At 38.8% G+C, this 26,851-nt stretch overlaps 1 protein-coding gene across 4 annotated transcripts in view; it reads left to right on the top strand.

Annotated features, from left to right (window-relative positions):
• Positions 1 to 11,381: 11,381 nt before the first annotated feature.
• LOC137962299 (sulfite oxidase) overlaps positions 11,382 to 26,851 on the top strand; it is a 30,384-nt gene continuing 14,914 nt past the window's right edge. The window contains exons 1-3 of one of the 4 annotated variants that reach the window (XM_068809083.1): positions 11,382 to 11,493; positions 11,629 to 11,710; positions 15,487 to 15,572. In XM_068809083.1, the coding sequence (XP_068665184.1) occupies positions 15,498 to 15,572 (75 nt within the window). In that variant the 5' untranslated portion in view covers positions 11,382 to 11,493; positions 11,629 to 11,710; positions 15,487 to 15,497. Of the gene's footprint in view, positions 11,494 to 11,628; positions 11,711 to 15,483; positions 15,573 to 26,851 lie in introns of all 4 variants that reach the window. The other 3 variants (XM_068809082.1, XM_068809084.1, XM_068809085.1) reach the window with 3 other exon arrangements.

Here is a 26,851-nt window from a genome sequence, read left to right as displayed (position 1 = left end):
ATAATTTTATTTTACATTTTATTTTTAATCTTTTTCTCATAATCACAGTTTAACATTTTTCCCATATTATATAATGTAGATATTAACTATAAAAAATGTATTGTTATTTTGTATGTATAATTATTTTTTTCTCTTGTTGTTTATTTTTCTAACTTCAACAATTCATCCTTATGTAAAAAGATTAATTTTTATTTTTGTTTAAATAAGCAAAGTAAAAAACCTGAATCCAATCAAAGTCGAACTCGGATCCAAACTTGGAGGGCTTGAACATACTCGATCATATTTGTATCCAAATTCAACCTATTGAAAAGATCGCTTGAACAAGACCTGAATATGGGGGGTCCAACCTAATCCCAATGAAAAGCAAGATATATATGATATATAATATCTCTTATAGTGGAACTCTATCAATAATTGTAAAAAAAATAACAAGTATATTTTTCTTAGGTATATAACATAAATTGATAAATTTTCATTTTTAACATTTATCTTGATGACTAGCTCAAGGAAGCCTAATTTTTCTATTCATGGCCATTTCTATTGTTCTCATTTAGATAATATTGATGTTATTTTTAGGTATCCTTGTTGGCCCAAGTGGTGTTTTAAGAGTGGGTGAATTGAGACTGAAAGTTAAAAATTAAGTCTATTGCAAGACATCTTGAAGTGGCATCAAAGTAAATACGTCCTCATGTCAAAGAGGTGGTGGCAAAGGAGGTAATTAAAAGGTCTTCTCGTGAAGATGACACAAGGGTATGATTAAAGAAGATGATATATGTTACTTATATTTTTTCTTTTGCAAAACTTATGTCTCTCCTTTTCTCTTTTAAATTCGTCCCTAGAATTTTCCCCACTCCCAACCTCTCTCTCTCCATCTCTCTAGCTGAGTCCTTTCCTCTTTCTCTCTTCTTCTTTCTTCTCTTTTTTTTCCTCCTCTCCTCTCTCACCACCTTGGTCAAGGACCTTATCATAGGATCCTATATAATATTTATTATAGTGGATCTATCAAAAATTGTAATAAATTTAACAAGTATATTTTTCTTAGGTATATAAAATAAATCAATAAAATTTCATTTTTAACATTTATCTCGATGACTAGCTCAAGAAGCCTATTTTTTTCTATTCATGGGCATTTTTGTTGCTCTCATTTAGATAATATTGATGTTACTTTTAGGTACCCTTGTTGGCCCAAGTGGTGTTTTAAGAGTGGGTGAATTGAGAATGAAAATTAAAAATCATGTTTTTAATGTGTAAATAAAATTGAAAGATTAAGTAAAAATGCACACAACCACAAAGAGGTCAAGGTTTTTATTTTCAATGTTCCCTAGAGGTAATCACAGCCAAAAAACCCTTACTCAGAAAAATTCATTAATATACTCTATTAGCAAAAAGTATAAAAGATATTTCACCTCTCTTTAAGCTAAGTGTAAGATCCAATTATACTATCTTAAGTTCTCTCAAAGAGATTCTCATACAACCATATTCCAACTCTAGTGAGCAATTCTCTTCTAGAATTAAGGCTCTAGAAAACATTTTAAACAAAGTAAAAAAACAAAAGAAAGTAGAAACTTTTTCCTTCTTTTGGAGAAATAACCACTCCTAAAGTAATTATAGGCTTCCAACCTCTTAGACATGAATGATGAAGTATCTGGAGCTTTGGAGGAAGGGAGAGTGCCAAAAATGCAAGGAGGTTTGAAAGATTTTGGCACAACTACTCTCTTTATTTGGAAAAGGGTAGAGTTAAATTTTTTCACACAATGAATGCTTAGGGACAAGTATGAGTCCCTATATGTAAGTTTCTTGGTGAAACTAACCATTTTTTAATCAATCATATACTTTCATTGATCAAATAATCAATCTCCAATGACTATATTTTGGAATTCCTTTGACCTTACAATCAATCATAACATTGTTCAAAGGATTTGCTAAATTTTGCAGCAAAGTAATTGATCATACTACTACGGTATGGATCGATTATGCTTTATGCACTTTTATAGCAAGATTTTAGTCGATCGATCATGCCTACGGAGATTGATCCTCATAGATCTTGTGGTTGAATCACTTGAAGAATATGCATTTGAAATGCTTATGAAGTGCAAATTGTTAACTTACTTAGCTTGAGTTTTGTTTTTCCTCAAAAGCTAGGAATGAATCAACGTAGGTCAACAATCTCCCCTTTTGTATGATGACAAAACCTAACTTATGGAAAATGAAAATGCTCCCTACTGTATTAGGGATCATGCATGGATATAATTATTTCTTAATTTGTGCATTCATGAAGAGCTTAATTTTGTGTTTTGCAATTTCTAACTACACTCCCCATTAAGGTATTCATCTGTCTCTCCCCTTTTTGTTATTAATAAAAAAGATAAGACATATATGGCTCAAAGAAGTAGAGATACACAAAAGATATTTCAATTATTGACAAAAAAGAGTTTTACATAAGACATCATTACAAGTGTTCAAGAAAAGGCAAAAAGTACAGGATCACAACCTGAGACAAAAGGCTAGGCTAAGGAACTAGAGGCATATACTCAACTCCTTTAAAACATGTGCTAGGATGGTATAGAGTAACTCCTCCATCCTTGCATCAGCTGCATCGAGCTCAAGTTGTACTTCTTCGAACTCAAGCTGAGCTGCCTTAATTTCATCCACATCTTCCTCTAGTCAAGATCAAGTGATCAGTGCTTGAGGATCCTTCAACTTGCTTCCTCTTCACCTCCTGAGGTTCTCTACCCCACCATCCTCGGGGATCCATTCCCCATGGACTTTCTTGAACTCAAACTTACTCACCCTAACTTCCCCAACGACCAACTTCTTCAAGTTAAGTACTCACGATCAAAATCCGCTCCCTTATGCACTACAATCATTGTGAGTCTCAAAAATTTCCCGTTGTTTCGGTTGAGGATAAGAGTAAAGATCTCCACGAAGAGCCTAAACTCCACGCTCAAGTCTTTAATCTTTAAATTGCATGAGCTCTCAATTATCTAACCAAAAATGTGTTGATGTTGTCATAAATGGAATGAGGGTAACCATTATCCAAGTCGGTAGACAACTCTTCTTCACTCATCATCCTGACCCATTAGTTGGCGGCCCCAAATAGAGTTAAGTTCACTCATCGTCATGGAAATGTCTAGATGCTTCACATATGTGGTGAACTTATTCTCTTATCCTTCCTCTACCTTTATCTTCAAATTGGATAAAAAGACTTTGACTAGATTTGGATATATCTCTTCATTCGCTTTAAGAATGTGATCATAGTGACAAATACCATCAAACCCTTTTACCTCTCTTTTACAAAAACCCTAGGTCAATAGTGGAAAGCTCAACCATTCTCTTATCCAAGTAGTATTCAATGTACCAGCTTCTTCACTCATCATCCCAGCCCATAAGTTGGGGTCCCCAAATAGAGTTAAGTTCACTTATCATCATGGAAATGTCTAGATGCTTCACATATGTAGTGAACTTATTCTCTTATCCTTCCTCTACCTTTATCTTCAAATTGGAATAAAATATTTTGACTAGATTTGGATATATCTCTTCATTCGCATTAAGAATGTGCTCATAGTAACAAGTACCATCAAAGCCTTTTAACTCTCTTTTACAAAACCATGGGTCAATAGTGGAAAGTTCAATCATTCTCTTATCCAAGTAGAATTCCATGTACCAGCTTCTTCACTCATCATCCCAACCCATAAGTTGGCGTCCCCAAATAGAGTTAAGTTCACTCATCATCATGGAAATGTCTAGATGCTTCACATATGTGGTGAACTTATTCTCTTATCCTTCCTCTACCTTTATCTTCAAAATGGAATAAAAGACTTTGACTAGATCTGGATGTATATCTTCATTTCCTTTAAGGATGTGCTCATAGTGACAAATACCATCAAAACCTATTACCTCTCTTTTACAAAACCCTGGGTCAATAGTGGAAAGCTCGACCGTTCTCTTATCCAAGTGGAATTCCATGTACAGGCTTCTTTGGGACTTGGTGTGGAAGTGCCCTCTCTAATTCAATATCTCGATAGAATCACTTCAGATTACTCTTCTAGGTGTCCTCTTGGTAAGAATTATCTTCAAATCTTGGATGTGGGAAGTAGAAAGATCACCAAATCAAGAGAATAAACTCAGGGATAGGGTTTAACCACCATGATTAAGTGGGGTTAGGGTTTGTGTTAGGCTTTTGGAGAGTTGGGAGGATCAAATCCAACAAAAATCACTCTTAAATCGCAAGCTTTAAGGACTGAGGATGTTGGGGAAATTTTCGAAGGCTAGGACTTGAAAACTTTTTGAGTTTGGAATGTGGAAAATGAAGCCTGAAACTTGTTTAAAACAAATTTCTTTGATGTTGATCAATCATTTGAGACTAAGTTGATTGATCATCCCAAGCATGATCGATTAATGTGTATAAAGGTTGATCCATCAATTGGGTGATGATTGTTCATACACTTAAAGCATTTATCAATCACAGGTTCACAAAATTTTTACGTATGATTTTCTTTTTTTTTTCAAATTATTGGCTAATTTCTAATGGGGATATATTCCATTGTTACTAATCTTGACTAGCTCAACTTAGGAGGGCTGAACATGCCTAGTTTTCCTCTAAGCATTGACAATGGATAAAATCTTAAGGGCTTGGTAAAAATATCCACTAATTGATTTTTAGTTTAAACAAATTCAATCCTAATTACCTTGCTCTGAACCAACTCTAAAATGAAATGATGTCTAATTTCAATATGTTTTTACTAAGACCAGTGAAATGGGTTATATGTTAATGGTACTCATGTTGTCATAATAGATGACATTTTAGATTGATTCAAAACATAGTCTTCTAATTGTTGTTTCATTCATAAGAGCTGCCCCCAACAACTCCGAACAACTATGTACTTAGCTTTGATGGTGGACAAGGCCTTAGAGTATTGTTTCTTTAAAAACCAAGAAACTAGCATGTTACCTAATAGTTGGCAACTACTACTAGTACTCTTCATATCAATCTTAAAACTACAAAATCCAGGGTCAGAGCACCCATTTATCTCTATGGTTGAAGTGTTCAAGTACAAAATACCTAAGTTAGGTGTTTCAAACAAACATTGAAAGTTTCTTTTTTTTTTATGTTTAGCAGGCGTGATTCTATAGGATTAGTTTGGAATCTAGCACATAGGCAAACTAAAAACATTAAGTTGGGTGTACTAGTTGTCAAATAGAGAAACCCTATCATACGCCTATATTGCTTTTGATCTATTGGTCTACTAGAGTCATCAATGTCTAACTTCAAGGATGAGCTCATTGGTGTACTAATTGCTTTTAAGTTTTCAACATTAAGCTTATTAAACAATCTTTTTGTGTACTTGGACTAATTTATGGAAATTTTATTTTTTGCTTGAAGTACATGAAATCCAAGGACATCAAACTCATTTCAAATTCATTTTTCATAACCTTAGAAAATTCATCACATAGGGAGGTGTTAGAGCAAAAAATATTGTCATCCACATAAATTTGGACAACGATAAAATTTTGGTCATGACTCTTAGTAAGTAGAGTTTTATCCAACCTACCTCTCTTATTACCATTTTGTTCAAAGGATTCCCTAAGTCTCTCACAACAAGCTCTAGGAGTTTGCTTCAAGCCATATAAAACTTTATTCAATTTATAGATGTGGTTTGACTAATATCTTCAAATCCTATGGGTTGTTCTATATAATTTTTTTCTAATATGTACTCATTTAAGAATACACTCTTTACGCCCATTTAATACAGTAGAAACTTAGGATTCCATAATGTATGATCAAGATATAAGAGATTTAGAGGGGCAGAAGAAGAAGAAGAGTTGTGGAGAGAAGGAGGAGAGGAAGAAGAATGACGAATTTGGGAGAGAAAGAGAATGAAGAATGAGGGTTTTGTTCAATGTGTCACACTATCCCCCTTAACCTTTATGTATAGATCACAAGATTACATAAATTATAAGTATACCCTTCACCCTATCAAGAGTGGAGGAAAAAACAAAGAACATAGGATATTTACAACAATACCACCTAAGCTTGTACAAGACTTTCAACACTCCCCCCTCAAGTTGGTCGTGAAAAAACATCGTATAACCCAGCTTGGTACATTCACTGGAGAGAATTTTGGAATTGACTGACTTTGTGAACATATCAACAAGTTGTCTATGAGTTGAAACATGTTTAAAACTTATGATCCCTACTTGCAACTTTTTTTTCATAAAATAACAGTCCACCTCAATATGCTTTGTTCTCTCATGAAATACTGGATTGGAGGCAATGTGGATTGCTGCCTGATTATCACAATAAAGTTCCCTAGGGCCTTCTTTGTGGAATCCCAATTCAGGTAGAAGGGATTTAATCCATAGAAGCTCACTTACCGCATGTGCCATGACTCTCTATTCTAATTCTGCACTGGACCTTGCAACCACATTTTGTTTCTTGTTCCATGTAACAAGGTTGCCTCTAACTAAAGTACAATATCCTGAAGTTAATTTCCTATCATCTGGTGATTCAACCCAATCCACGTCGAAAAAGCTTGCAATATTGAGAAGACCGTGATACTTATATAAGAGCCCTTGTCTTGGTATCCTTTTCAAGTACTTGAGAATCCTTTCCAATGCATGTCAATGAGACATCTGAGGTTTATGCATATATTGATTGACAATATTGACTGCAAAGGAGTTATCTGGTCTAGTTACAATGAGATAAATAAACTTGTCAACTAGACTTTGGTACTTGCTAACATCAACTTCTTCACACGAGCCAACACAATTTTGTATTTGTCTCCATGGGGTTTCAGCGGGGCAACATCTCATCATTCTTATTTCTTCAAGCAAGTCAAGAACATATTTCCTGCCAACACAATTTTGTATTTGTCTCCATGGGGTTTCAGCAGGGCAACATCTCATCATTCTTATTTCTTCAAGCAAGTCAAGAACATATTTCCTCTGGGATAAGATAATGCCATGTTTGGACTAAAGAATCTCAATATAGAGAAAATACTTAAGAAGTCCCAAGTCTTTCGTCTTGAATTCTTGCATATCTTACTTTTTATTTGACTGATGTTCTGGAAATCGCTACTCATTAGACTAATATCATCCACATATACAACAAGTACTACAACTCCTTTCTTGGTAGGTTTAACAAATACATAATGATCCACAGAGCTCCTTGTGAACCCAAAACAAATTATTGCTTGACTAAACTTGTTAAACCGAGCCTGGGGAGATTGCTTCAAACCATATAAATTTTTTGTAAGGCGGCACACTAACTCCCCCTCAACCACATATGTAGGTGGTTGTTGCATATAAATTTCCTCTTTAATATCGCTATTGAGGAAAACATTTTTGACTTCGAGCTAAAAGACATGCTATCAAGAATTAGTAGCTAGATATAATAAGTGATGTACTGAGTTAAGCTTGGAGACGGGAAAAAATGTCTCCTCGTAATCAATCCCATAACATTGGGTATAGCCTTTAGAAATAAGTCGAGCTTTCTGACGGGTCACCGGTCCATCAGGATTTTGTTTGGTAGTGAAGACCCAGTTACAACCTGCAGGCTTTTTACCAGATGGTAAGGAAACAAGGTGCCATGTTTGATTCTCACAAAGAGTTGTCGTTTCTTCGTCCATTGTTGTTTTCCATCCAATATTATGGGGGTCTGCTGATAAGAGTGAGGAATATCAACAGAAGAAATAGAGGCAAGAAATTGACAACAAGATGGGGATAACCGATGTGTAGATAAAAAATGAGCAATAAGGTGAGAGGTAAAAGGTCAGGTGTAGGCCCTAGGTTCTTTCCAAAGAGCAATGGCTGGGTATCAAATGAAGGACCAAAAATAGGAAGTGGAGAAGGAGAGCTTACCTCAGAAGAATCTGGAGACTCCATAGGTATAGTTTGGCCAATTCATCAGGGCTCATGGCAAGTACATCGATATGGCCATGAGTTGCGGAGTCATCAATTGGCTCAATAGGTTTGGGAAACTCATTTACTGCAAAAAAACTAGGTGGAGCACCAGTAGATGGATAAACGGGTTGGTCCTTAAAGAATATGACATCACTAGAAACAAACAATTTTTGAAGAAGCGGATTATAACAAACATAACCTTTTTGAGTCTAAGAATACCCCAAGAAAATACATTTAATTGCCCTAGGATCTAATTTAGTAGTATGTGGGGAAGTATTGTGGACAAAACAGGTACACCCAAAAACTCTCATAGGGAGAGAGAATAGCTTATCGCCAGGAAAAAGGTAAGAATATGGTGTCTGGTTACCAAACACAAAAGAAGGTAACCTGTTAATAAGTTAATAGGCAGTGAGGATGTCATGAGGCCAGTAGAAATGAGGCACATGAATATGATGTGGTAGAGCTCGGGCAACCTCAAGAAGATGTTTATTTTTTTCTTTTAGCAACACCATTTTGTTGTGGGTTGTAGACATAAGAGGTTTGGTGAATTATGCCTCTTGATAGAAGAATTGGAAATCTATAGACAAATATTCCTTGGCATTATCTGAATGGAGAATTTTTAAGGTAGTGTTAAATTGAGAAGACACCATGGCACAAAAGGACTTAAAGAGAGGTAAGACTTCAGATCTCTCTTTTAAGAGGAACGATCATGTTGCTCGGGATAAGTCATCCACAAATTTAACAAATTACTTAGATCATAAAACATTAGGAAATGTTCATAGGGCCCCATATATCACAATGAACTAAAGAGAATGAAGCAACACTTTTGGTTTCACCATAAGGAGAATAAGTACTCCGCTGGTATTTACTCACTTGACAGTCTTTGCAGTTGAGACTTGACATGGATTGTAATGTAGGAATAATTTTTTTAAGTGACTAAAGAGATGGTTGTCCTAACCTATTTGTGCCACTAAAGAGCCGCATGCTAAGCATTGGTGGAGGCAGTTAGAGCAGGTGGATCAAGATAATAGAGCCCCCCTCTTTCATGGCCTCACCAATAACTTGCTTTATCTACTGATCATGAAGAATACAAGAAGTAAGGAAAAAATGATGGAATAGTTAAATTGTTTAGTGAGTTGACTAACAAATAAAAGGATCTTTCTAAGTAAATTGAGGATACCAGAGAGTAAAACGAGTAAAAGAAGGGCCAATGAAGGTATGAGAAGGCCGATTATCTTCCAAACAAGATTTTCAGATTGATGACAGATCAACAAAGAGACAGTAGAGCCTTCATTCTTCAGAAACATAAATGTTTGATTGGTTTACTGGTTGATGAGTTGCCACTGTGTCTCCACCTCTCTTGGTGTCGTCAAAGTTATTTGTAGAAGGATATTGCTAGCTAATAGAAGTTCTCTTTCTCTCTTCCACAACTTGACTTTGTTTTCAGCATGTTCAGAAATAAGAAGAAACGCTCTATCTCAAACGAGGATGCCGCACCATCGGCCATGGAACTCAATCGTGGCAACACCTTGATAAGGTCAGAATGAGGAAGGGCCAGGCAAATTGAAATAGATATACATCTAAACTGGTATAACCCCGGTGGAGCGATCCAAGTATTTTCTTCAATGAGGGAAGATGTGGCGAAGGTGGGGCTTAACTTAATTAACTTGTGAATGAGATGCTCTTCTTTCGTCCTTTTTAATCCTCTATGCGTTGTTTACATAGCTTGAAGCTAGCCTGGTGTCGGAAATAGCATTTGAAATATTCTTATTCTGATTTTTTTTACAGTAGAAGGGATTGCATATGAGAAAGCCCTATATTGTATTTTTCTGGACCCGCGACTTTAGTGCTAGAGAGAAACACTCTACTACAACAATGGAGATGACTATGTGTGATGCCTTAAACTCTGGACTTGATGAAGAAATGTCTGCTGACCCAAAAGTATTCTTGATGTTGGTGAATATCACGGGGCACGACTGGGCTATTCAGGAACAATATTAGTTCTTCCTTATGCAAGAGACTGAGTTGTTCCTTAGACCACCTAGCTTGGCTGCAGGGAACGTCGCTTGTTGGCTGGTGCTGAGTAATCAACCGAAGCAGGTGTACGAGCAGAAGAGAGAGAAAAAATAACAACAATATGACAAAAAACTAAGCAACAATATGAGCAAAGAAAAAAATGATGAATTTTTTGAATCCTGAAAACCATAGATATGAGTCCATAAAATTAAAGCTCCGATACCATGTTGATTTTCAGGACTCCATGAATTAACTCATGGAGAAAAAAAGAGACGATATCTTGGGGAGAAAACAAGAGGAAGAAAGTGGTTATTGACTTGTGTCCTAACCCTCCCTTCTGAGGCTAAATTTATAGATGAATAAAGTTATAATATTATAATTATACCATTGAAACTTAAACTAATTACATCAATACCATCTTTATTAGATGAATATTTATTTACCATCATGCCATTACAATTGGGCCTTCTCCTCATTTTATGTGCTCGAACCCATCTTCCACCTCTCTTGGATGTGTGGGCCTTCCTTGGTCATGTGGACTTTGGCCCATCTTCCAATACGGTGCAATATTTTTGTTCAACAATACCAGCTGAAGTGTTTTTGGTTTTGTTTCTAGCTGAAAAAATAGCATAATTCATCGTATCTTCACAAACGAGATTCATCACGTGGAAAATGATATTCTTCGCTGGCTTCGTTGTCCATCCCGAGCTGGCTTCCAAAGTTTCTAATTAGGCTTATTGTTGCCAACATCCTAATTGATCTTCTGGTATCTTCAAATCTTCATAATTGATCATCATTCCCTATTTACTCTGATTGAAGAGAATATATTTGCTCTGTTCGGAAAGATATTTAGTTGTTTTTAATATCTTGGTTTGATCTTAACTTCCGACTATACATTTGATCCTCTTCTATTCGAATCACAACTCCGTGCCAATCATTTTTCTCTTGGTTTTACTTTATGATAACTTGGACACCAGTGCTCTGTTTGGAAAGCTTTCATATGACTCAACTCATTATACTAAGTGTTCTAGTTGTTGCTGCCTATTGAATAATTATACGAGCTGATTATACATGTGATTAATCCACCTTGGATTTATTCTTTCGAGCTTTACTACTGAGAATACTCACTATCGTGAATCAGTAATGAGTTCCTACTGTCAACTCGAATTCAACTCATGTTTGACTCAGCTCGAACTTGAGCTAGGACAACTTTGTTGTCCCACTAAATCTCGATTGGGGTCACAAGTATTCTTTGGTCTGATACTATGAAGAATCGAACAAACCTTCTCCCTTGGTTTTCTTTTTCATCATTTTTGGCCGTCCGATGCGCTAAAAACAAGGAAGCGTCGTTGTTGTTATATGATGATAGCGGAGACACCACTTACGGTGACGTGGCACGCGGCCACTCAAGCGGGGAAATTTAAGGCCACATTCTTTTGGTACGCGGGCGCCAGCCACATTCTCAGAGGACAATTCGCTCAGAGAGACTTCAAGAGGAAAAACATCTGTCGTGATCCAACGGAATAGGGGAGCGACCAGAAGAGAGAAGGATTCAAGAGCGCAAGACTGAGAACTGTAAGTCTCTCCTCATTGATTTAATCTATGTATACAAATAGGAGAAACTTTTCTAGTCATTGTTTTACTGAAAAAAATGTTTTGTGATCTTCCAGAGATTTTTCTTCTTATTCTGTTGCTGTTCTTTTCTATCAGCGAACCTTCTTTTCCGTATTTCTCTCATTCTCCACCATCTTTCCTGTCACCTCTCTCCCGGTCTTCTAGTGCTGCAGGGCTGGTGAGTACTTTCATTTCTTCTGTTCTCTATCTTTTCTTCTCGACAAATGTCTCATTTCTCTCTCCCGCTTCTGCTTTGTAGCATTTCTCTTCTTCTGTCTTCTATTAATAGATTTTGTAGCCAGAAAAAAATCCCTATTTTTACAATTTTTTCTGTTGCTTTAAGGGCTCCTGCTCTTTGGGGTACTCTATTTAGTTTCCTAGACGATTTTGATCTTTGATGAAAACGATGATTTCTCTCTACGCTTTCTCTTCTTCTGTCTTCTATTAACAGATATCATGGCCACAAAAACTCTCTTTTCTGCAATTTTTGTTCTCTCGCTTTAAAGAGTTACTTCTGTTTTGGACAATCTTTCCTGGATGAATTTCATATTGGATTAAAATAGTTGATTTACTCGGTGGTCATGCATTTGTCCAAACCCCAAACTCCGATCCCTATTCTTCTGTTCTTCTGTCTTTGGATTTTGTGAAAATAGTATGGTTGTCGGACGTTGGAAAAGTGCGTGTAATGTACGCTGATCTTTATATGGTGAAGCTTGGTCTGACGAAAATACCCTGGATTTGAAACACTTCAAAATTTTATGAGCTAAAAATTTTCTTTTGAATGGTGCACTTGTATGACATAAGAACTCTAAATGAATTACACACTGAAATCCTCCTCCTGGACATCTAAAGCCTTTGATTGAAACAGTTTAACAAATTTTAGTGGACTGTTCACTGCCATTCCCACAGATAGAGTGTCTCGTAGTGTTGAAGGAGATCCTTTGCACAGCAAACTCTTCTTGCAGCACGTGAAGAACTTGGCCTAATAAAATAACAGTCAGTGGCTTCTCAGACGTGTTAACATGCCAAACTAATGCAATCCCTCTATAGAAGTTATAAGCCTTTTTTTAGGATTAAAAAAAAAATTGTAAGTAATAGTTGAAACCGAGAATATGAACACTGTTTTTGTTCAAATATCATTTTCTGCAATGATTTGATTCCTCAATTCACAATTTTTTTTTCTACACGTGCATTCAAAAGACTACTCCATACAGAAAGCTTAAAAAATGGTTGTTGTAATCATTTCAAGCGTTCATGTTTTTAGAATAGGCAACTCATGCACAAATGCAAAACATCATCCAAGTGACAATTTTGTTTTTTCTAAAAGGACCTCTACTGAAAAAATGTTTCAATCTTTAACTTTGGGTCTTGACTTCTTGAATCACCTTTTCATTGAGGATGCAACAGATTTAGAAGACAGAAAAAAAATTGATTTGCATATTAGTCAGTTCTTAGTGCTGTTCTTGTGATTAGAGAAAATTTCCAATTTCATTGATAGGCACACTGTCAACTTTACAGAGAAACCTATACCAAATTACTTTTAACAAAGGTCTGAGCACTCTAACTTATTATCACTCTTAACTTATTATAGTGTTTCAGCTGACAACGTCTAAGCAACAGCCAATGAATTGCAATAATCTAATAACTAAAATCTGTAGAAATCTTTTGGCAGCTACAGTTTACCATACAGGCCTTCAACTGAAATAATCTAGCTAGCATTTTTTAGATCTACAATAGTTTCTTAACCTCATATTTGAAACACATGTGTAAAATTTATATTGCATGTCCAATTGGATGGGCTTCTTTTTCATTGTTCATTGTTGTTATCTAATCAGACCCCATTTACTTTGATGTCGCAATGCGGCCAGGTAGACCACAAACATGTTCTTTTGGTACATAGGCGGCAGGCCACATACATGATCTCTGTAAAAGGTCATTTGACCTTTCCCTAGGTGGAGAAATTCATCGAGAGAGACTGTTTTCAGGAAATACATCTGTTTTTATACTGTGCTGTTTGTGTGAAAATGAAGTGGAACCCATCAACTATTTGCTCATTTATTGTTCTCCTTGTGGAGCATATGGGTCCACTTTATTACAGAATTGGGCTTGCTCTCTGTTCCTAATAACCTTGCTGAGCTCTATTGTTTTGGCAAAGGTCCTTCTGGAATCTGGTACTTTTTGCTTGTCTTGTTTACTTCCCTTGGAGTCCATGGTTGAAAAGAAACAACAGAAGGTTTTAGGGGAAAACCGGCACTCAAGAAGAAGTAATCACTATGAGCACCTTTTTTGGGTTCATTCTTGCTTGGATTAGTGCCTTCTGAAGTGCCCTCCTCCTCTGGTTAGATGAAGTTTAACTTTGACGGTGTGGTCTGGGTTAACCGTAGCCTTCTGGTTTTGGTTGGAGTTTTTTTTTATCTTATGATGGCTTTGTCCTCCCCTTTTATTTTGGTTCTCTTGGTATCTCGGACTCCATATCTGCTGAGATTGAGGTGCTTCGACATGGTCTTCGCATCTTCCAAACTTTTTTCTCTGATCACTTTAAGGAGATTACAGTATTGTCATTGGCTGGTTTTCCAAGCCAGCTGGTCCCCATTAGCATCATTGGTGTTCTTTTCATGAAATATTGGATTTTTCTCGTTCCTTTCCTAATAATTGGAGTCATGTGCTTAGATCAGTAAAGTAGTTAGCTGATTCTCTGCCTAGCAAGGGTCTTCCTCCAATTTCTCGTTGTAATGAAAATTCTTTTATAGTTTTTGTTCTCTTGCCTTTTGGTTTTAAAATAAAAATCGTAATTCTCAAAAAAATAGAAGACTTTAATCTTCATCAAACAATCAATAGAAAAACTCTACATTGGGTTTCAACTCTGAAAAAATTGCAATATTGGCTCTTATACTTTGCACAGACGCATGATGGGAAAAAAACTTGACCTTTAACCTAACAAGGGGCACTCCGTAGCACATATGGGGATTAAACCACTCTACACCATCAACCTAGGGTTGTGGTATGAATGGAGAATTTGAGCTCCTTGAAAGCCTCTAAGAACAGAAGGAAAGGTAAGATCTTACCTCTAAATTGACTCAAAACAGGAAAGAAAAAAGAAATTTAGATTTGCTTCACCAATTCCTTTCATCTGGGCTCTGATACCATGTAGATAAGTAGGATCAAGAATTGAGATTGAGAATTGGGGAGTGAAAGAAAGAAGAGAAGAAAAGAGGATGTCTATAACTGAGATAGCGAGGTTCTGGTTCGGGGTTGGGATCAATTCTTAATCCTCTCATATATTTTCAAGTATATTGATAGACTATTACAAGAATAGCTCTCATATATTTTCAAGTATATTGATAAACAATTACAAGAATAGCTCTCTCTGTTTCTCTTGCAAATACACCCTTATTGAAGGTAGAAACTGCACTTAGTTTTATTCTTAGTTACTCTTAAGGAGAGAGGTAATGAGAAAGATAAAATTTCTAAACTACCCATGATTAAAATTACAGTATTACCCTCACTATAAATTTCTCTCAACAAGGAGTTATGTCATCTGCTTCTCAAGTGAGGATGAACCAATGGAAACATCATCTTTGTGGTGTAGGCAACTAGTATGAGGTCTCTACAAGAAATTTGAATTATCTGAAACACATTTTCTGTCTCCTAGCATCACCTTTTTTTTTCATTGGACATTGAGAAGAAAATATTGAAGTGTGGGTACCGTTTGTGTTGTTTATAGAAAAAAGTTTCAGTTGATTTTTCTATTGGCTATATGTTTCTTTCTAGCTGCTTACTTACTTTGTACATGACTACTCTAAAATGGTATCTTGTCCTTACTTATTGCTCTTCATGTCTGTTGCCTGATTAGATTTCACATTATTTATGGATCCTTAAAGAGCATTTTATGGCTAGCGCAATGATATGCCTGATACTGTATTGCTCCCCTTGTTCTTCTATCATTTTTAGCAGAAATTGTGGAGATGCCAGGCCTCATAGGACCTTCTGATTACTCCCGTGAACCTCCTCGCCATCCTGCTTTAAAAATAAATGCTAAGGTATTTTTCATCTTCTCATTTTCTTGTGGATTTTGCGTTTTCTGTTGTACCATAGCTTTCTGTTAATTTTTTTTTTCTTCATCCAATCATTTGCGCAGTAGTTGTTCAAGTGTTTTTATTTACTTGTTGGTTAGGTTTGAGTTTGTTTTTAAGAATTAGATATGAAAAAAGTAAGGGGAGAGAGAAAGATGGAGAGAGAATGAGAGAAAGAGAGAAGTTGGAGAAGAAAGCTCTAATATTTATTTAAGTGGCTTTCATAAAATTCAATAATGCCTCTCACTTAAGTGAAACTCTATACTTCTTATATCTCCCATTCTTCATGTCTTGTGTACATGAAACTTGGACTATAGACATAATCCAACATGGGGAACAAGATTACATCAAAATAGGAGAGCGAGAGTAAGGTGTAATGACCAAAATGTCCTTGTACTAGTTTTTCCACACTCCCCTTCAAGCTGGAGCGTATATGTCAAAGAGACCCAACTTTTTTTTGAGAGGAGTTGTGAATGTATTTAATAAGAAAAATTACAAACCTTGAAACTAAAAAGACATTTCCTCCACAACAAGATGTTGGAGGGTAATGCCTTTTTTCGCTTGAACATTGGCTAAATGATTAGCAGATCTTGGAACATGTTTCCAAGTGCATAATAAACCAGAAGTTAAATTACAAATTTCATCAAAAATCTTCCAATGACGCCAAGGAGGTTTTGATGGCTTGGAGCACCAGTTTATAATGACTTGAGAATCCCCTTCAACCAAGAGAGCATCGTCCTTTTTTTGTTTGAAGAGCTTCAGTCCGTTGAGCAAGCCATGTAATTCTGCACAAGTAGAGTCTGATACTCCAATTGGATCCGCATAAGTGAAGAGAAGATTCGCTTGATCATCGTGAATTACTCCGCCAAATCCAGTTGGGCCCGGACACCCGAAAGCACTTCCATCAAAATTTAGTTTAAAGTGTCCAGGAGGAGGTTTAGTCCATTCTACCATAATAGGAACCTTCGATGGAAAAGACATATTCGCAACATTTCGCCAATTTTCCCTCATATTTGTTGCTCTTAAATAACAGAATTCTTTGCGAAGGAGAACCCAAGAGCTAACTTGACCGACTATCTGTTCACAAAGAACATTCCGAGGAATAGCTTTCTGATTGAATTTGCGATTGTTTCTTTCTTTCCATAAATTCCACGCAATGTGCCCAACACAACAAGATATTAAAATTTTCCCTAACTTCGGAAGACGAGAGCTAACCAAAGTTAAGATAGTGTTTTGCAAATCTGGCGAAGGGCAATATAATAAACCAATTTTGTCCATTAATTCGGTCCAAATCTTATGAGCATATTCGCAATGTAGAAGCGTGTGATCTGCTGTTTCAGGAGATGTGTTGCAAAATGGGCATTCTGGATTGGGAGTATTAATGCCACGTCTTGCAAAGCGTCAGAAGTTAAGATTTTCTTACGACATACCATCCAGATGAAAAACTTGATGCGAGGAGGAATCGGGAGCGACCATGCAAAAGCAGCAGGATGTTCTGCGTGGAGAGGCGGGTATGAAATCATATGATGGTACGTTGAAGCTGTAGAGAACATACCTTGTTTGTTGGGCGTCCAGATGAGTGTATCGACAGAGTTTTTTAAGGTTACACCAAAAAGTAAATTGACCAGACAGGTGGCTTCAACAGCTTCAGAGTCATTTAATGCTCGCTTGAGATGAAGATTCCAACCACCCGAAGACTGCCAATGGTAAAAAATCATTGAGCTACGAGATCTTGACAGTTGGAATAAACGAGGATGACTTTCCTTTAAACAACTAGCCCCTATCCACCAATCCGACCAGAATAGAGTATCTGTACCACTCCCAATATAGCATTTGACGGCAGATTTGAAGGTAGGTAAGAGTTTGACAATTTTCTTCCAAACGGGGGATAACTTGTAAAATCTTCCCCCGTCCGTCCACCAGCCATTATCTTTTCCGGATTTAATTGCAACCATTCGGCGCCACAGTAGATTGGGTTGCATGTTGAACTTCCAAATCCACTTTAAGAGCAGAGCCTTGTTTGTGGTAGCAATGTCCCGAATCCCGAGGCCCCCCATTACAATTGGTTTAGAAAACATCTACCCATTTTACAAGATTAAACTTTTTTTCCCCATTTGGCCCATCCCATAAGAATCTTCTTTTCAAAAATTCAATTCTATCCCGAATAGAAGCTGGACAATGGTACAAAGATAAAAAAGGATGGAATTCCATGAAGGCATGATTTAATTAGAACCAGTTTACCAACTTTGGATAAAAATTTTCCTTTCCAAGAAGCCAGACGCTTCTCAAGCCTCTCAACAACCGGAAACCAGGAGTTTTTTGAAGGCAGGAATGGAGTCAAAGGTAAGCCCAGATATGTACTCGGAACGAACGCTACCTTACAACCCAGATAGTTCGCCATTGAGATGAGAATAGAGGCTTCAATATTAAATCCAAAAATTGTTGTTTTTTCCCAGCTTATCTTTTGACCAGACGTCAATTCAAAGATGTTCAAAATTGCTTTCATGTGTTTGATTTGTCTCATGGACCCTTCTCCAAAAAAAATAGAATCATCAGCAAACTGAAGAATGGGAACGTCTTGGATTGGATAAGAAAAAACAGGACTGAGCCAACCCGAACGTTTAGCAAACCGGATCATAGAGGTAAGGTATTCTCCAACGAGAGTAAAAATAAATGGAGAAAGGGGGTCGCCTTGTCTTACCCCCCTAGAAGCTTTGAAATATCCTCCGGTTTTCCCGTTTACCAAGACAGAATAAGAAGGAGAGGAAATACAGCTCCTCATCCAAAATTTCCATCTTGTACCAAAACCCATACGGTCAAAAAGATAATCCACCAGTTTCCAATCAACCCGATCAAAAGCTTTCTCAAAATCAATTTTCAGAACAAACCTTGGAAGGGAAGATTTTTTGAAAGAATCAAGAAGTTCATGAGCTGTTAGAGAAGAGTCCAGGATGTTTCTGTCTCGGATAAAAGCACTTTGACAAGGATTAATTACCTTGTAAAGGACAACTTTTAGCCGATTAGCCAATAGACGCCCAACAATTTTATATGAACTGGAAGTGAGACTAATAGGGCGAAAATTTTTAGGATCCTCCGAATTAGTTTTTTTAGGAATAAGTGCAATAAAAGATGCCCCGATTCCAGAGTGAGTTATTCCCACTTGGTGAAAATTGTGAACCAAGGCACAAACATCATTTTTTAACAGGTCCCAAAAACAATGATAAAACTCACCATTAAAGCCATTTGGTCCCGGGGCTTTATCTTTAGGAAGGCCAAGCACAACCCGTTCAATTTCTTCTGAGGAGAATGGTTTTTCAAGATCAGCAGCGTCTTCAGCTGAGATGCGCTCGAAGTCGAGCTGATGGATTTTTGGTCTTCTGAAACAGACTTCTGAATATAGCTCTGAGAAATACTTCACCAAAAGGTTAGAAATGGAGGCACTATCCATTACCACTTGGTCTCCGTTACAGAGAGCAGTGATATGGCTAGTCCTCCTCCTGGCCGAGGCGATGGAATGGAAAAACTTTGTATTTCTATCACCTTCAGCCATCCAACGAAATCTTGAACGTTGTTTCCAACGGACAGATTCAGAACGAAGAAACGTAAGGTATTCAACATTTAAATTATTTCTAATCAGAAAATCAGTAGGAGAGATTAACCTTTGTTCCTCCAGTAGATTCAGCTCAGAAATGCGGTGGCAAATCGACTCTTTCTGGGAAGCAGTAGAAATTCGGTGATTTTTATCCCACATTCTGATCTTTGTCTTGAGGGCTTTGAGTTTTCGAGGGAGGGCCCAGCCCGGGTTCGGATGATTTTCCAATTCGAGCCACCACGATTTTAAAGAAGGGATGAAAGCCTCTGTTAATAACCAGGCATTCTCAAACCGAAAGGGAGATCTTTCCCATGTAACTGGCCGAGAATTGAGTTGGATAGGCCAATGGTCAGATCCTATTTTGTTTAGGACTTGGCCAGAGGTGTTGGGAAATAGGAGGTTCCATTCTATATTGGCAAAAAATCTGTCCAATTTAGACAAAATAGGGGGATTCTGACAATTTGTCCAGGTGAATTTTTTCCCCGAGAGAGGAGCCTCGGAGAGAGCAAGACTATTGATAAAGTTAGAAAAAGCTCTCATGGTTGATGAGGTTCGGGAGGCAGGAGGACTTTTGTCAGAGCAAAGTAATGTCGCATTGAAGTCTCCTCCAGTGAGCCAAGGGAGGTCCCACAATTGGACAAGCTGAAAGATTTTCTCCCAGAAAGATGCTTGGTCACGGTAACGAGTAGGCCCATATATGCCGGCTAGAGCCCAAGAAGTACCGAGGTTGTGATCCAGAAGTTGGAGACCGATTGAGTATCGCCCTGGAATGACGGAAATAGCATCAAAAGCAGTTGGATCCCAGATGACAATTATGCCACCAGAATGACCAATTGCACCCACATGTGCCCACGCTGGGTTGGAGTCATACCATAAATTACACATAATTGAGTAATCAAAAGACTGTATCTTAGTTTCAAGAAGAATAGCAATTTTTGGTTTAACATCAAAAAGCGCTGCTCTGACGAGGGCACGCTTGGCCAGAGAGCCGAGACCTCTAACATTCCATGATAGAACGATCATGGGGAACGGTGGGTATTGATATTTCGCTCCACGGCGCCAGCTTCAGTGTAGCTCGCACAAAAGATGTTGGCGAGCTCCGTCATTTCTGAAAATTCCTCTTGTGGAAAGTCTTGTTCCTGTTCCAGCAGAAACAAGAGGAGCTCATCCCGCGGATTGGGAGTGAAGGTCTTGGCTAGGGTAGATTCAGAGGTTATAGTTGGGGGGAGGCCGGACCATATTGGAGGGATTCCAGAGGGGAAAGCAGGGGGGAGATCGTACCAATCAGGGCGAAATTCCGATGGAAGGACAGGAGGGGGGTTTGAAGGGGGGGGGGGGGGGGGGGGGGGGTAGTGTCTTTGATTTTATCTTTGTCAGTGTTTTTTTCGGAAGGTGCAGGGTTGCAGAATTTGGCTTTATTTTTCCCTGCTTCCTTTTTTCTGGAATAGGTATACCGGTAAGGGGTGTTGGCGATTTGTTTTCCAGTATTGGTGTGCAGGGGAGGGGTGAAAGTTTTGGGGGTAGGGTTTTCCATGGTGTTCGAGTGGGGTGGGGCAGAGGATAGTGGGAGAGTGAATATATAAGGGGGGAGGGGAGTAAAAAGGGGGTTCGAAATCCCAGGTGGATTCATTGGAGAGGAGGGATGGGCTTAGTGGGGCTCGAGGGGTGGCCGTACAAAGGGAGATTTGAGTCAGAGAGGGAGGGTCTGATGGGACGGCGAGAGGAGCGGGATGCTGGGATGGATGATGTGGGAGGTTTGAGGTAGGGGGGTCGCAGGGGGTAATCCTCGAGAAGGAGCCAAGAATGTGGGTGAGAGTGGGGGGGAAAGGGGATTTATCGAGGTAGAGAAGCCGCGGGACGGGGATGTCAGGTAAGGGGTACGGCTTCAGGAAAAGAAAGCTTTAGGCAGTGGAGGGGAGGGGAGGGATTTAAAAATGAAAGGACGGGAGGGCGGCGTGATGTGGACTGAGAGGTTGACGTATGGCAGGCGAGTGGTACTGCTTCGGGAATCGAGGAGCGGCGGAGGGGAAGGGGTTGATGTAGAAAGGAAAGGACGGGGCAACAACGTGATGTGGACTGAGGGGTTTTGGAAGTTGATGTATGGCAGGCGAGTGGTACTACTTCGGGAATCGAGGAGCGGTGGAGCGGAAGGGGTTGATGTAGAAAGAAAAGGACGGGGCGACAACGTGATATGGACTGAGGGGTTGTGGAAGTTGATGTATGGCAGGCGAGTGGTACTGCTTCGGGAATCGAGGAGCGGCGGAGGGGAAGGGGTTGATGTAGAAAGGAAAGGACGGGGCGACAGCGTGATGTGGACTGAGGGGTTTTGGAAGTTGATGTGGTTGACGGCTGTGGATTTGATGGTTGAAAAGGTGTTTTTTTTGTGTAGAAGTATGGTGCGGGGCTCGAGGTTGCCAAATCGGAGGGGCATTGGAAATGCCATTGATTTGAGAGGGTGGTGATGGTTTTTGGTAAATGGAGAGATAGGTATGTGGGGGAAAGTTTCTTTTTTTGGTTTTTGCGTCGAGGTGAGGTAGAGTTTGACGGCGATGGATGTGAGCATGGGGAAGTAATAATCCCCTTGTCAGGTGAAGGATGTGTCTGTAGATCAGGTTGAGAGATCTTGTCAGATTTTGGATTTGGGGACAGGTGTATTGAAGATGTTTTGGGACAACTAGGGATTGGCACTGTGGCCAAGGGCGATTTCAGAGATGGGATTTTTTCGGCGGAGGCATTTATGTGGATTGAAGCTTTTTCGGCGGAGGCATTAAGAGGGTTACTGTGAACTGGTATTGATTGGACTGTTTCGGGATATGGGAATTGATTTTGTGTGGTCGGATTTTTTTTTTTTTTGGAACCCATGTCCGATTGAACTCCGAGTGATGCTTCCGAGTCAGCAACTGGTGGATCGGCTCAGCCTGGGTTATGTTTCGTGAGGTTTCTTCTGAGTTGGCTGCTGGGAGGATTTCCAGATCTCTGAATTCCATGGAGACCCAAATCGTGGTTTTTCCACAGGAGATATGAAAAAACTGTAAACCACTTATCGGTGATTTTGGCCGGATGAAAATTTTTTCTTTGTGAAGCTGCATTGGCTGGCTTTCGGCCCAAATAAGCTCTCCGAAATCTTTTGTGAGGCATTCCAGAGTATGCCGACATCGGATTTCCACCGAAAGACCTTTGACGATCACCCATTGCCCCGAGATGGGGGCTGTGAGTTTTGGGCTCCAATTGGTCATGTGGAGGATCATTGAAATAGTCTCTGTCTTCAGTGAATGTACTCTCTTGCAGTCCTCCTCCGAATGACAGTTGATTATCCAGCTCCTCTCATGAGCTTTGATGATGGCTGTGGACATGATATTTCGTTTTTGCAGCCATTCTTGGAGTTGTCTTCTGGTGAAAAAATTTTCCGGATCTTCCAAAAGCATTGCCAGGGACATTTTGCGCTTGCCCTCAGTTTCGATGTGGGCTGGCAGGGATATAGAGAATTGGTTTTTTTGGGGTGAAACTTGGGGGAGTGGTATTGGTGGTGGTGTTGGACAATTGGTTTCGCATAGGTGAGTCTTCTCTAGTGGAGGATCCGGTGGAAGCGACAGAATTGACTGGAGTGAAGCGCTGGGTTGTGAGTGGATTTTTGGGGGTGTGGCTAGCTGCTGGAGAATTTGATCAAAGCGTTTCCATCCCATTCCAGAAGTGGAGAGCTGTGGGAGAAAAATCATACCCATTATCATTTGGCCACGTCTTTGGTGGATGACGCATTGAAGAAGCCCTCCATGATACTGGCTGTGTACTTGGAATTCCAGATCTCTGGTGAGGAGTGATCTGCTGTATTTTCTTCCCGTGTTTCCTAATTGGACTTTCCTGAAGATGTCTAGGAAAAAGCTGACTGTGGAGATCGGGAGGGAGATGTATGATTTTTTTCCCCCCTCTTGTGCATGAATCTGGATGGCCTCCCCACTCTTCTCCTTCCTCTTTCGAAAAGTCAGCTTTGCTTTTCCATTCCGGAATTCGTATCTGGTCAGATCCTCCACAAGGATCCTTCGGCGTGAGGATCTCGAGATTACAGTTTGCCATCTCTCGCCTGAACTATCTTTAGAGTCAATACTTTCTTTTTCCGTCTTTTCTTCTTCTTCCGGTTGTTTACCTTGTCGTTGCTGCTGCTTCCCCAGATTGGTTCGATCTTTGCCCCTTCCTGGGCGCTGTCCTACTAGAGGTGCTGGATTAGAGGGAGTGGTCGTTGAGTGGGAGTTACTTCGTTCCCCAGATGGTTGGTGGGAGGAAATTACTCCTTGACCGACCCCTCGCCCAGCCATTCTCCCACCTTGGAGAAGAGAAAAGAGAGACCCAACTTGTTATAGAAGTTCAGAAATTCACGTTTCCCTAGTGCCTTAGTGAAAACATCACCAAGTTGATCACCGAATATATGGGGTTGTTACCTCCTTCTTCATCACCGCATCCTGAATGAAATGATAGTCTACCTCTGTGTGCTTCATTCTCTCATGAAACACTGGATTACTAGCAAGGAAGATTGTAGACTGGTTATCATAGTACATAGTCATAGGTTTCTTCTGATAGAAGTCTCAACTCCTGGGCAACAAATCTCACCCACATTAATTTACTTACAGTGTTGGCCATCGTTCTATATTGTGCTTTTGCACTAGATCGAGCAACAACATTCTGTTTTTTACTCTTCCTGTTGATTAAGTTTCCTCCTAGAAATACAAAATACCCAATAGTTGATTTTCTGTCAAGCTTGAAACTTGCATAATTAACATTAGAAAAAGCTTCAATCCTCAAGTGATCATTGGGTCTAAAGAGAAAACCTTTCCCAGGTGCTCCTTTTAGATATCGTAAGATTCTCTGTGCAGCCTCTAGGTGAATCTTACGTGGAAGCTCCATGACTGCAAATAAGATATCTAGTCTAGTAACTATAGCATATATGAGCTTGCTCACTAATCTCTGATACATTGTTTTATCTTTCAATTCCGGATTTTGATCATCATGAAGATCATGTCCTACCTCCATAGGTGTATCAACTGGTTTAACTCCCAAAAGCCACTCTTGAAGCATGTCAGTTACATACTTCCTTTGAGTCAAAGTAGTTCCCTCTTTGTTTCTTGCAACTTTGATGCCCAGAAAATATTTTAGTTAATCCAGATCCTTGGTCTGAAAATGAGTCGCCAATTGTGATTTGACTTCAATGCTTGAATTGTCACTCCCTGATAAGATGATATTATCTACATATACCAGTAAGATAATAATCCCAGATGATCACTTCATAATAAACAAGGAGTAATCATAGTGGCTTCTGAAAAATCCCATGGACATAACCACTTGGTTAAAATTTTCAAATCATGCTCGTGGACTCTGTTTTAAGCCATAAAGAGTTTTCTCGAATCTACCTACCTTATGCGTCTCCCCTTGAACAACATACCCCGAAAGTTGCTCCATGTACACCTCTTCTTCAAGATCACCATACAAGAAAACATTTTTTATATCTAGATGGAATAGAGACCAACCTTGATTTATTGCAACGAAGACTAGTATTCGAATAGAGGACAGGCAGGCATCCGGAGAAAAGTCTCAAATACATCTACTCTGAAAGTCTGGGTGTATCCTTTAGCTACAAGACATGTCTTATATCTTTAGACGGACCCTTATACATTGTATTTTATTGTATACACCCATCAACAACCAAACATTGCAGCCTTGGAGGTAAGTCGCATAACTCCTAATTACCTCTATCGACCAATGCTTCCATCTCAACATCCATGGCTTTCTTTCAATGAGAGACAAAAGAACATCCTGCATTGAAGAAGGAACATTGCAAGTGGAGATGGACAAAAACAAACTTACAGAACTTTTTTTTTTTGAGAAAAAATGCCAATGTATTACTGAGAGAAAATATACAAACCTTACTAAACAGAATCTTCCTTCACAACAAGATGTTGGAGAAAAACACCTAGTTTAGCCTGACTATCCGCTAAGTGATTAGCGGATCTAGGAACAAACTTACATAACTTTTAGATAATAAATCAAAAGAGACAAAATGAGATAGAGAATGACGATTACCTTTCCTGACACCCTTCCAAAAAGAGCAATAGGAAGATATAGGTCACTTACCTCAGGATCAGGGGAAGACGCAAAGTCATGGCCCGGTGTGAGAGAGAGGTCTGGAGCGGGATGAGATGATGCTTGTTTGCCCCAATACACCTGCAATGGTTTCTCAATAGGGACATCATGTGTAGAATGAATACATTCATTAACTGGAATAGGAATGATAGGCCTAGGAATTGAGGGAACATGAGGAACTGTCTTAGACCTAGGAGATTAGGTGAACGGTACATCCTAAAAAAAGTAACATCTGTTGGTACAAATATTTTTCTTGTAGGTGGACAAAAACATTTGTACCCTTTTTGTGTTTGGGAGTATCCTAAAAAATACACTTGATAGCATGCGGAGACAATTTATCCCTAGATGGTTCAAAAGCATGAGTAAAACAAACGTAACCAAAACACAGGGTAGTATAGGGTATCGTTGGTAATACGATCTGACTGAGAATTTTACCCTCAAGAACTGAAGACAATATTCTCTTCATTGCAAAAATTTCGGTAATTACAACATCACCCCAATATGATTTTGAAACATTCATATGAATCATCATAGTTTGAGCCAGTAAGTGACGATTTTTACGTTCAACAACTCCATTTTGCTTCGGAGTGAACACACAAGACGTCTTGTGTGTACGCAAGACATTGATTGAGGCTGCAAACTAATTATTTATTTCATTATAAAAAAATTGGAATACTTCAAAAGCTTCAAATTTTTCTCAAAGGAGATAAATTAAAGTATACCTACTAAAAAATCATTAACGAATGAAATAAAATACCTATGAACCGATCTGACTAGTCACTAGACAAAGGCCTCAAACATTTGAATGAACAAGCTCAAATAATTTACTTGTCTGATGAGATGAAACTAGCAAGGAAATCCGGTGATGCTTGCCCAGTTGACATGACTTGCACTAAAAAGAAATGCTGGAAGGAAATTCTAGAACTACTTGAATTACCTTTGCAGGTGATGAATGACCTAGTTTGAGATGCCACTATAGAGGTGAATTGGTTGTGTGTAGCACATGTAACATATTATCTGGTGTGTGGCTTGCCAAATGATATAATCCTCCTTTCTCACGAGCGGAACCAATCGTCTTCTTCGTCATGAGATCCTTGAAAGACATAGTGAGTAGGATAGAGGGTTAAAAGTATAGTTCATACACTTTGCAAGTTGATCGATAGATAGTAAATTTAAAGGAAAACTAGGAACAAGTAATGCAAATTGAGGTGATAGGAAAGAAGCAGGAGTAACATTTTCCACTCCTTGTATTGGTGAAATTGACCCATCAGCAAGATTGACACGTTTAATAACCAGGGACTCCCGTAAGTCAAAAAATAAATAAGGCATACCTGACATGGGTTTAGTAGCTCCTGACTAAAGGACCCAAGACAAGGAATGACACACAATGAATGCAAACATACTCGTAGGAGGAGAGGTACGAGCCAAAGATGCAGAGGGGGCTGAGCAATCTGCTACTGTTGCTAAATTAGTTGCTGCATTTCATTTGTGTCTTCAGGTGTGACAGGTGCTGTAACATCAGGTA

Source organism: Aristolochia californica, unplaced genomic scaffold, assembly GCF_029961685.1.
Source record: "Aristolochia californica isolate CCGP_79_NKW_82.1479 unplaced genomic scaffold, dmAriCali1.0.hap1 SCAF_4, whole genome shotgun sequence".
Taxonomy (NCBI): Eukaryota; Viridiplantae; Streptophyta; class Magnoliopsida; order Piperales; family Aristolochiaceae; genus Aristolochia; species Aristolochia californica.
This window is presented reverse-complemented; position numbering and strand designations above follow the sequence as displayed.